Source organism: Lipotes vexillifer, unplaced genomic scaffold, assembly GCF_000442215.2.
Source record: "Lipotes vexillifer unplaced genomic scaffold, Lipotes_vexillifer_v1.1 scaffold916, whole genome shotgun sequence".
Lineage (NCBI taxonomy): Eukaryota > Metazoa > Chordata > Mammalia > Artiodactyla > Lipotidae > Lipotes > Lipotes vexillifer.
Genome location: NW_006798383.1, coordinates 3196826 through 3209325, shown reverse-complemented (window position 1 = coordinate 3209325; position 12500 = coordinate 3196826). Strand labels below are relative to the sequence as shown.

The 12500-nt window shown below is 39.6% G+C and overlaps 1 protein-coding gene across 1 annotated transcript in view; it reads right to left on the bottom strand.

The window, feature by feature from the left end:
• Positions 1-12500, bottom strand: part of CNNM2 (cyclin and CBS domain divalent metal cation transport mediator 2) — a 145312-nt gene that overhangs the window by 132547 nt on the left and 265 nt on the right. Inside the window, exon 2 of the mRNA XM_007470459.1 lies at positions 11091-12498. Coding sequence (XP_007470521.1) covers positions 11091-12498 — 1408 coding nt within the window. The remainder of the gene's footprint in view (positions 1-11090; positions 12499-12500) is intronic.

Below are 12500 nucleotides of genomic sequence, written 5' to 3'. Positions count from 1 at the left end.
CAGTATGAAATGCAGAGTGACTAAAAGTCAGGGTTTTTCCTAGTCTCTGTAAAAACGACCCAAAGAAAAACCCTTGGTAAAATGGGGCCTGGAGAAGAAAGGCACTACAGAACCACTTAGATACTAAGCAAATGCAGCCCTTTCCGTGCTCATCTTCTAGCCCAAATCCCAAGTCTGATACAAAACCACTCTAAACATTAGACAGAAACAAATTAACTTTTAAACTCCCAAGCTCCAGCCAGCTATATTTTTGGTCTCTTTGACACATTTCATACAGCCTATTTCTTTTTTTGAATCTGAAATAGAAATGTTACTCTTTCCTAACAAATTTCCCAAAGAATGACAATGCCAGTCGTCGATAGAGCTTCACTCTATACATATGAAAGTGTTAAGTAAAAATGCCTAACATTTTTAAGGAAAAAATTAAGTCCACTACAATCAAATGAAACATAAGGTAACCCCCCCAAAATTCACATATTTTTGAAAAGCACTTTCCTATTTTAAGAACCATGTGTTACCTAATAAATGAGTTCAGCAAGGTTGCAGGCTACAAGATCAATATACAAAGATAGATTATATTTCTATATACTACCTATGAACAATCTAAAAATAAAAGTAATAAAACAATTCCATTTACAATAGCATCAAAAAAACTTTATTCCAAGTATTTTATTTAATAAAAAGATAGCAAATACACTGAAAAATACAAAACATTGTTGAAGGAAATTAAAGAAGACCTAAATAAATGGAAAGATATCCCATATTCATGGATGAAAGATTTAATATTGTTAACACTGCAATACTCCCCAAATTGATCGACAGATTCAATGCAATCTCTATCAAAATTCCAACTGCCTTTGCAGAAATGGACAAGAAGATCCATGAAAAATTCATACAGAAATGCAAGCAATCCTGACAATCAAAATCATCATGAAAAAGAAGAACAAAGTTGGAGAATTCATACTTCCTGATTTCAAAACTTAGTACAAGGGACTTCCCTGGCGGAGCAGTGGTTGAGAATCTGCCTGCCAGCGCCGGGGACATGGGCTCGATCCTTGGTCCAGGAGGATCCCACATGCCACGGAGCAACTGAGCCCATGCGTCACAACTACTGAGCCCACATGCCGCAACTGCGGAGGCCCGCACGCCTAGAGCCCATGCTCCACAACAGGAGAGGCCACTGCAATGAGAGGCCAGTGCACTGCAGGAAGAGTGGCCCCTGCTCGCAACAACTAGAGAAAGCCCGTGCGCAGCAACGAAGACCCAATGCAGCCAAAAATAGATAAGTAAATACATTTTAAAAAATTACTTAAAAAATAAAATTAATAAATTAATAAATTTATTTATTTTTAAAAAAACTTAGTACAAAGCTACAAGAACCAAAAGAGTGTGGTACTGACATATGAAGACAGATCAGTGGAAAAGAATTTAGAGTCCAGAAATAAACCCTCACGTTTATGGTCAATTGACTTGTGACAAATGCCAAGATAATTCAATGGGGAAAGAGTAGTTTTTTTCAACAGATGGTGCTGGAACAACATGATATTCACATGCAAAAGGATGAAGTTAGACCCCTATTTCACAGCACATACAAAAATTAACTCAAAATGGATTAAAGGCCTAAATGTAAAAGATAACCTATGAAAGTCTTAGAAGATAACACAGGCATAAAACTTTGTGACCTGGGACTGGACAACAGTTTCTTAGATATGACAATAAAAAACAAAGCAACAAAAGAAAAAAAATAAAAAATAAAGAAATTGGACTTCATCAAAATTAAAACTTTTCTGCTTCAAAGGTTACTACCAAGAAAGTGAAAAGACTACCCACAGAATATGAGAAAATATTTGCAAATTATGTACCTGGTAAGAAACTAGTATGTAGAATACATAAAGAACTATTACAATTCAATAATAAAAAGACACAATTAAAAATGGGCAAAATATCTGAAGAGACTTTTCTCCACAGAAGATAAACAAATGGCCAATAAGCACATGAAGTGATGCTCAACATCATTAGCCATTAGGAAAATACAAATCAAAACCACAATGAGATGGGACTTCCCTGGTGGTCAAAGACTAAAGGCTAAAGACTCTGCACTCCCAATGCAGGGGGCCTGGGTTTAATCCCTGGTCAGGGAACTAGATCCCACATGCATGCCGCAACTAAAGATCCCACGTGCCGCAACTAAGACCCAGCCCAGCCAAAAAAAAAAAAAAAAAACACAATGAGATACCACTTCACACCTACTAGGATGGCTATAATTAAACAAACAAATCACAATAACAAGAGTTAGCAAGGATATGGAGAAATTGGAACTCTCACACCTTATTGGTGGGAATGTAAAATGGTACAGCCACTTTGGAAAACAGTTTGGCAGTTTCTCAAAGAGTTAAAAATAGAGTTACCATATGACCCAGCCATCCTACTTCTAGTTATCCACCCAAGAGAACTGAAAACTTATGCCCACACAAAAACATGTATACCAGTAGTCACAGCAGCATTATTTATAATGACCAAAAACTAGAAACAGCCTAAATGTCCATCTACTGATAGGTGGATAAACAAAAAGTGGTATATCCATAAAATAGAATATTATTTGACCATAAAAAATGAATGAATGAAATACTGATACATGCTACATATATGTACTTGGATGTACTGATACATGCCATATGGAGGTACATGGATGAACCTTGAAAACACTACACTAAGTTAAAGAAGCCAGACAGAAAAGGCCACGTTGTGTATGCTTTCATTTATATGAAATGTCCAGAACAGGCAAATCCATAGAGACAGAAAGCAGATTAACAGTTTCCAGGGACTGTGGGGAGAGGAGAATGGAGAGTGACTACTGATGGGTTTCTTTCTGGAGTAGAAAATGTTCTGGAAGTAGACAGTAGTGATGGCTGTACACCTTGTGAATACACTAAAAACCACCAAGCTGTACACTTTAAAAGGGTGAATTTTGTGGTATGTGAATTATATTTCAATTTTTTTTAATTTTAAAGTAACCATTTGTTTCAGCAGTAAAATGTTCCTAAGGAGAAATGGAATAATATGAGTTCTCTGTTAGTAAAGGTTAGTTTTTTTCCCTAAGACCAGGACTCATAATGTTCTCAGCAGATTTGAATATTTTCCAGGTATGTTATTCTACAAAGTTAACAAAGGGATTTTTGCAAAGACTGGCTATGATTACCCTATCCTAACACATCAACTATTAACACTTCTTCCATGTTTCCTTTCAGTCCGTTTACATGTATATTTTTACATATCGATAATCTATGCAAAATAATCAGCAAAAATTTTCCCGTACTGCTACATGGCTTTCAAAATGATCATTAAATGGTTGTGATTAGTTGACACCTACAATTTTCTTAACTCCTTCCCCTCCATGTCCGTCTTGAAGTGTTAGATATATTTAAGTTATCTCGAATTTTTCACTATTTCTAGATATTTTTTGCAATATACATACAACATGAAAAGCCAACATAGCTCTTTTCTTCTTTCGAATTATATCACTGAATTAAGATTTCCAGGGGAAATTACTAAACCCTTTGTAGGACATTTTTATGACTCCTGGTTGCCTTCTAAAAGTATTAAAAAGTTACATTGCTATAAGCAACAAAAACTTGCTATATTAGACATTGCCATTTTTTATGCTTTTGATGTAATCAATGTTAAAGGATTTTATCTGAGTAATCTGAGATCTTCCTTTAGTCTTCAAACTCTAGTTATTCAAAGCTTTCCAAAATCCATGAGCACTTGTTCTATTTCTTTTAAACTTTGTTGTTTTTTTCAGTCACTTACAGTTAAGGAGAATGAAGAATTTTTTTTAATTCAGCATTCTTACTCTAAGGAGGGTAGAACACGTAATCAATTGCCTTGTTTTCCTTAAAAATATATACACATGTGGCCATCTCATAAGTAACAGCAACTGCTAAAAAAGCCTAGAATTCAATCACAATAAAAAGAAAAACCTAACAATTAGCCACTTTCAAGATTTCAACATCCAGGGTAACTCCCTGGCGGTCCAGCAGTTAGGACTCGGCGCTTTCACTGCCGTGGCCCGGGTTCAATCCCTGGTTGGGGAACTAATATCCCGCCAACCACAGCAGCCAAAAATAAAAAGATTTCAACATTCATAACAACTGTCAGCACACATGGCCCAAGGTGTCTCTCTTGACTTGTAATCTTTAGTCTAGAGAAAGACCAAGAACAACGTGGAAGAGTCTACAGAGCCATTACATAAAGATAATGGTGAACTGAGCACTAAGTGCCAAGTACTACTAGAAGCATTTTCATATTCATTATCACATGAATCCTTACTAAGTACCTTATGAGTTACAAAATACCCCATTTTACTATGGAAAAAACTGAGGCTTAAAGAGGTTACTTGTCCAAAGTAGATCCAGGAAGAGCACATTTTTCTTAACCTTTATGCTAGCAGGTGGTATCCTCCCCACAGGATGTGAAGTTAAAAAAAAAAAAAAATTCCACCTAGGTCTGACAGCAAGAGGGGGTTAAGTATGAAGAAATGAGGATCTCACCATCATTACAGCAGTATTTATGATCAACGGTTGCACAGATGTAAAAGTCGGGGAGGGTCAGCACCCCCATTATCTTTATCAAGCCCTAAGCCAGACACCCTCTACAGAAGACGCTTGTTCTTAGTCCCCTTTCCTCCCCTTCCACAGCCTGCCACCCCTAACATCTCTCTATGTAGACATTCTGGAGGTGCCAGTGATGTGATTTGAAAGAAAGAATGCTTCTTATTGTCTCTCCTTTGCAGTGTTGGTAGGATTTGGGGTTTCGCATTTGTGTTCTGAGAAAAAGATGATGAAAAGACAATACTAAAATTGTATTCAATCCCAGTCATCCATTTCCATGTATTTAGTTTAATAAATGTTCTTTATACGCCAAGCAAATCTTACTGGAATTGATGCTGACTACCAATTAAAATACATGCATTTAGAGAAAAGGGCCCTTTAGAAAGAAACATACTACTTTATATATAACTAAAGTATTGCAAACATCTAATTCGAGTCCAGAGGTTTGTTCTTAAAAGTTTAAGTAGTTCAAAAGCAAATAAAACCATAAAATATTATGTTGGCTCAGTCTATTTTGTGCATTTTCCTGGTTAAAAATATTTTAAACTTGTTTAGGTTTGCTAATAATTAAAATTCACGGGTACGTCACAGTAGTTTGGAATGTTTCAAAATTTAAATAATTCTGAGGCCCTTTTGAGGGGAAGGGGCAGGTGCTACGTAATCCCCATAAAAACCAAGAGAAAAAGCAAAACAAGATCCTTTCCTGCTTTGTCCAGATCATACTAAGTCAGAGCTGATATTCAACTATGGTGTCTACTGACCTAAAAGGCTTCGGTGATTCTAACACAAATAACCCCCAAGTCAGATTGGATCATCTGAAAGAATTCAGCTTACATTATAAAAAACCTGAAAAAAGGGGCGCATAGATGTATGAATGGAACATGTGCTTCAAACGCTTTGATGACTATTTCAATGGAAACTTCACAGACCTGTACCTTGAACAAAAATTAAAAGCGCCAAAGAAGTTACACCCCATAGTCCCAAATCCAATCTTCATTACTCTCACAGAAGAAATAACAACAACAACAACAAAATCATTCGAGGATATCTAAAACAAGTTAACTCAAAATAAAAAGAAATAGCTTACACTGAACTACCTGAGGCTTCAATCTAGATATCAATACCCATTTCTTAAAACACACTCGTAGTCTAACCTTAGCAGAGTAAAAAAATTCAAAGTAAACTAAAATAAAATGAGGTCACACATTCAGACTTATTTTCCATGTAACAAAATGCCTGTCAAAGATGGTCTGAATGCTGGATATCAAAAATATTGACATCAAAATCACAAGGCAAATAAAACCAATGGCAAACCTATGTATTTGCTTTTTCAGTGATGCGGCTGCCTTTAACTCTAACAAGAGTTTAAAGGTACCTTGAACTTGGAACCAGAAGTCCTGCTTGTTGGAATGGAAAGAACTCCATGCTAGAAGTCCAGGCTAGAGTCAGGGACATAGGTTCTAGTCCTGTTGATGCTACTAGCTAGGTGGGTAGCCCTAAGCAAGTCACTTAGCTTTCTCTCCTCAGGGTTTACTTACCTTAGTTAGGAAACCTAGTTGACACCTACAATTTTCTTAACTCCTTCCCCTCCATGTCTGTCTTGAAGTGTTAGATATATTTAAGTTATCTCGAATTCTTCACTATTTCTAGATAGACCAACGTTTCCTAAACTCACCTAATCACAAGAATTACCTCAGGGTAACTGTTAACAGTATGGATTCCAAACCCCCTTCCCTAAGAGATTCTGGTTGAGGACGTCTCTGAGTGAGGCTTAGGAACTAGCTCTTAATAAGTGATCCGAGTAAGTTTTATCATCTGGTAACCTTCACAAACACTGGACTGGATGAGCCATGAGCTGCCTGCCTTCCAGCTCTGATTCTATACCATCTGGATGTTTCAAAATGATGTTCTAAAAATATGCAAAATTATAATAGTATCACATGTGTTATTGCAAAAAGTTAATAAACAAACAAGATCAAAGAAACAAATACATCCATCCCTTCACCCTCAACACCATTCATACTTTTAAACATCAATAAAGACATCCTCCTAGATTCTAGGCAAGTGGAACACTTTATTTGGTGAGGAAAAAAGTTTTAAATATTAAGCTCTCAGCACATTAATATGGAAAGACTTGTGTTATAGGAAGAGAGAATTGTACACCAAATGCTTTAAGTGAAAACTACACATTGCGTTCTTCCCTTAGAGAACATTATCTGATGAGCTTACCTGTTCCTAGTTTTAAAAAAGCTAAAAAACAGCCTGTCTCTAGCAGCTATGAAACAGAGAGCTCTGCAATACTGGAATGCAATTGTTACAAAGCTAAAAGAAACAAAACAAAGCAAAACAAACAAACAACTGGGTGGCTCAGAGCCCACTACCTTTTGTTAGGAAGGTTTTGTCAGGTATAGGGAGAGCGTCCAGGGCACTTTCTGCACACAAAGGTAGCAACCTTATTTTTTATTTTTTAATTTTTTTGGTAGCAACCTCATTTAACTCTTCCTCTACGCTACGTTGCTTTAGACGGTTTTTCCAAAATTCTCATAATCCACTAGTGGGATTTACTTTTACTCTCTGTTTTAGATTTATAAATAACTATAAAACTCATAAAAGAAAAAGATTGATGGCGTGGACCACAGCGGGGCAGGGCTGTACAGGATGCTCACTGGCAACCGTTTGTCACATAAGTGGCTACAAAAGATGTAAATAAAATCAAGATTGAAACACAAAACTGGGTTTGGGTCAGCCCTGCAACACAAACAGGTATGAGACTAAGAGTGAAACATGACTACATACTTTAGCTATTAGTCAAACACCACAGTGTTAGCATAAAACACTGTCAAAGTGAATCTCGATGCTTGACCTGCAAATAGTGGAAATGGAATTGTTTAGATTTAGGGTCATACAGGCCCAAAATTGATTTAACAGTGAAAGTGGGGACACCAACTGTTAGATACAACATCACAGAAGCACTGGGTTTAAGGCCATATATATGTCTAAATACATTTCTGTGTTTGTTGCTCTCAACAAGCCCTGAGGCAATGCTTTGACCAAACCTCACATTCAATTAAAACAGAAATGTAAAATCAGGATCAAGGGGATCAGCATAATAGAATGGTTAAGAGGGCAGGTTTGGCTGTGACACAGACCAAGTTAAAACCCCAAATCAACAAACTACTGAATGACCTTGAACACATCATTTCACCTATGCCTCAATTTCCTCATTTGTAAGATGGAGATGATGCTTTGCTCAGCTATCAGATTTAAACAAGGTGATTCATGTAAAGCACTAAGCCCTGTACCTGGTACAGAGTAAATAAATAGGCAATAATAATAGTAAGCTAACTGCAAAAATTAGCATAATTACTGTCTTCCAACCTCAAGTAAAGCTATAAGTTTCCTGGCAGCCAGGCAAAAACTTCTAATCATTAGAAAGAAGACATTTACATACACTACATAAAGGTAGCTTTTCATTTCTTTCCACACTACAGAAAATTTCCCTCTCCTTAGTAAAGAATAATTCAGACTAATGATGTAGAGCTATATCCAGGAAAGGCTTCAATGCAGACATTTTAAATTAGAAAGGATAATTTTCAATGAGATCTGGATTAAGGATCTAACCAGTTTGGTAGAGTTACAGTTGGTGTTGTTAGAAGAAAGAGGAAAAAGAAGAAAAAGCCTTCAAACCATCCCACACACCATTACTCAATAGAGAAAAACAATAGCAGGTTGACTGTTCACATAACTTCATAATTGAATTAGAAAATGAAAAAGAAAAAAAAAATCAGGTGAAATATTTTAACTAACACGAAAGAACGAAATAACACAGTTATTAGTAAGGTGAAAGTGACCAAACTCATCAAAAAAAGATCAAGGAAGGGAAGGTGAAAAATTAGTTATTCCTACAGTTTCAGTAACAAGCACCCACTCTATCCTTTTAAGATCATGGCTTAAATTTCCCATTTGCAACCAACCTTCTTTGCCCACTCTCCCTAATATGCTACTAGCTTGAATGTACCTTTAATCTGTACTGTCTTCTTAACTGAATACATCATTCTGGTTACAGACAAAAATAACATCTTGTGCATTTTTTTTTTAATATAATTCAGGGGAGGGCTTCCCTGGTGGTGCAGTGGTTAAGAATCCGCCTCCCAATGCAGGGGACACAGGTTTAAGCCCTGGTCTGGGGAGATCCCACATGCCACGGAGCAACTGAGCCCGTGTGCCTCAACTACTGAGCCTGTGCTCTAGAGCCCGCGAGCCACAACTACTGAGCCCGTGCACCACAACTACTGAAGCTTGTGCACCTAGAGCCCATGCTCCACAACAGAGAGAAGCCACTGCAATGAGAAGCCTTGCGCACCACAACGAAGAGTAGCCCCCACTCGCCGCGGCTAGAGAAAGCCCGCGTGCAGCAACGAAGATGCAACGCAGCCAAAAATAAAATAAATAAATTTTTTTTTAATTCATGGGAAAATATTAGCAATTCAATCTTTAAAGGATCCATTTCAAAGAAAATACTGTGAGAAGTAATTTGGGGAGAGGAAAAAGTTCCTAGTAAAAATAAATCAGTCATAGGAAAACTGTTCAAGGACAATCAAAAACAAATTTCAAAATAATGCAAATTTTGAGTTAGGGGAAGGATTAATGAGTTGCAAGGTGCAGAACTAAATTCTCAAAGTGAAAAAAGATACAGAAGTGAAGAAAAGACTTCAGCAGGGAGTACACACCAGTGCTACCAATCCATCAGTAGATATGCAAAAATTCTGAATAATAATAAAAAAAACCCATAGACTATATTATCTGTATCGATATTGGGAAATTTAGCAACAGAAAGAAAATAAAGTATTTCAAAGCCATTTTCAAGCATTTCAAGATATTTTTCTATATTACAGATACTGCAGCAAAATGAAAGAAGTGACTGGTTAGATGCTCTAATTAACAATTTAGTAGTGAAAGAATAATGACGTCCCAAAAGAAGCTTTGTCACCTAGAGATAATGGACATTTTCTTTTTACTGTTTAAGAATCCAGAAGAATCTCCTTCTGCTTTTAAATGCAAATTACCAATCTCTGAAGCACATTCTGCTCTATTCCTTTATCTGAAAATTACTGAAATGTGATTCTGTTCCAGAGAGGACACCATTCAGGCAAGAAAATGGAATTAGGACAACTACACACTCTATGTTCAAATCATCACATCCAGTGAGCTGTCACCACTTACACATTACCTTTTTCAGTGGAGAGACCACTATCAGTGATCAAAATCCTATCTGAAGAAGGAAGAGTTAGCTTTGAGGACTATCAGTTCATTAAAGGTCACACACACATTCTAACATAACACATGAACATGCACCAGAATCATAACAATTTAAAAACTCAGTATCCCTTGGCTTTCAAATAACAAAACTAGCCATTTACTGGAAACGTTTTTAAAGCTAGAATTCCAGTGATAATAGTATGAGTTGCTATTTACCTGTTCATTACATGGTAAAACAAACCAAAAATACCACGATGCAAGAAAGGTGAGCACACCACACTCTGCACTTCTCTTCCCTGGCAAAATTCCCTGGAACAGTGAACACTGACTTGGAGACATGCTTCAATTTAATGTACCAGGTGATCAAGGTTAAAAAGAACACTTTTAAACCAGAAAGTCTCAAGAAATAAATAAACCATAATAGAGGAATTCATCCCATTGTTAAAGGTCCAAGCTTTCTGCCAAAACCACACTTGGTTTGGGAAATTTTATTTGTTGTCAGATAAACATAAACAAATAGTGAAGAAAGCTAGGTAAGATAGAGCCTCATAAAAGGTTAACTTACCTCTAGTCTTTCCAAGTTATATATTAACGAATAGCTTTAGTTTTTAAAAAAACCCTCTTTTCTAGCTAAGGCAAGTCATCCAAAGGAGTGAATTTTTTTGGTGATACCTGGCTTATCCCATACCATATTCTCCAAAGCAGACCCTAATCTCTCCCACAGGTCACCAGACAACCAGGAACAGAAACTACTGAAAACGAACTTCCAATCTCTGAAACGTCAGTGATTGTATAGGGTTTAGAAAAGCTGTTTAAACGTTTTCCCAACGCCTGCAATTAGTACATGTCAACCAAATGGCATAGCATGGCATGAGCGGGTCCCTACTTTCATCTACCCACTCAGAATCCGGGCAATGAATGCAGCAGACCTCTCAAGACCAGACTGCAGGGGGAAAGAGTACCATGCACAGAAAATAGGAACCCTGCTTTTTGATATGGGAAAAAGCAAATGATGGCAGTCTTGTGCTTTTAAAGAACCTAGAAGCGCTTACTAGTTCAATCCATCCCCAAATCCATGCCATCCTTTCAACTTTGCAATTAAAAGAGAAGAGAAATTCCGGTCAATTCGCCTTGGGGGTTGTTCTGAGGGTAGTGGACTCAAGTAGGGAGGAGGATGGAGAGAGAAAGAGCAAGCCAATGAAAGACAGCAAAATTTCCCACCTTTCTTAAATTCTTCCAGCATAGCGTCCAACTTGGTGTCATTGAAAACAAAGTGCAAGGGGTGGTTATAAAATTTAGTGATGGTTTTCAGGGGAGTACAGTCATCTGGATCCACGAAGGCCAAGTCTTTGACAAAGAGGAGGTCCACGATGTTGGAGCGCTCCCCCTCAAATACTGGAATCCGAGTGTAGCCGCTCTCCATGATCTCCGACATGGTGTTGAAGTCCAGAATGGCTTCGCCGGTGATCATGAAACAGTCCCGGAGGGGAGTCATCACGTCCTCCACGGTCTTCGTGCGGAGCTCCAGCGCCCCTTGGATGATGTTCAGCTCCTCCTTTACGAGGTCGTTGTAGGGGTCTGTGACCCGGAGCATCTCCAGCAGTTTTTCCCGGTTATAGACGGTGCCTATCTCTTGGCCCAGGACGCAGTCCAGCAGCTTGCTTACGGGGTAAGAGGCGGGGAAGGTCATCATCATGAAAAACTTGGTGAGGAAGATGGTGTTGGCCCCCACAGCCAGGCCGTGCCGGGAGCAGATGGCCTGGGGCACGATCTCCCCGAAGATGACGATGCCGATGGTGGAGACCACCACCGCCACGAGGCCTGAGCCAGCTATGTCGTCGAGCAGGATGGTGAGCGTGGTGTTGACCAGCACGTTGCCCAGCAGCAGCGAGCACAGCAGGTAGTTGCCCTGCCTGCGCACGGGCTCGATGCGCTTGGCGTAATTCTTCTCCTTCTCCGTGCCGCAGTTCTGCACGATGCGCAGCTCCATCGGGTCCAGGGCCATGAGTCCCAGGTTGAGGCCGCTGAACATGCCCGATAGGCACAGAAGCAGCGAAATGAAGATCACCTGCAGCCAGAAAGGCAGCAGGAACTTCTTCTCCTCCCCCACGATCATCTTTGTGTCCTCGCCGTCGTGATAAATCCAGGTGGTCTCGGCCCACGGGGGCGGCGGGAGCCCGGCCACCCCGGAGCCGCCCTTGCCCCCGACGGCGCCACCCGCAGACCCCGGGCCGCCGGCGCCCAGGGCTGGCGTGGAGAGCGACGTGCACAGGTAATAGGACTTGCTCTTCTCCATCTTGCGCAGCGGTTTGATCTCGATCTCAATGATGCCTGATGTACGGCGATTGAGAATGATATGGGGCAAGATGATGATATCTGATGTGCGGATGCCGCAGCGCTGGGGGCCGCTGTCCGGCTCCGGCGGCGCAGGGCCCCCCAGCCCGCGCTCGCCCGGGCTGTGGCGCCGCCGCTCATGCTCTGTGAAAGCAATGCGGGACCATGTCTCGTTGTTGATGTTCTGCCCGTACACCCGCAGCTTGACCCGGGTCCGCTCGCTCACCCGCAGCGCCCCCCCTTCCATGAACGACACGTCGTTCGTGTCCTCCAGCCGCAACCCGATGATCACAGTAT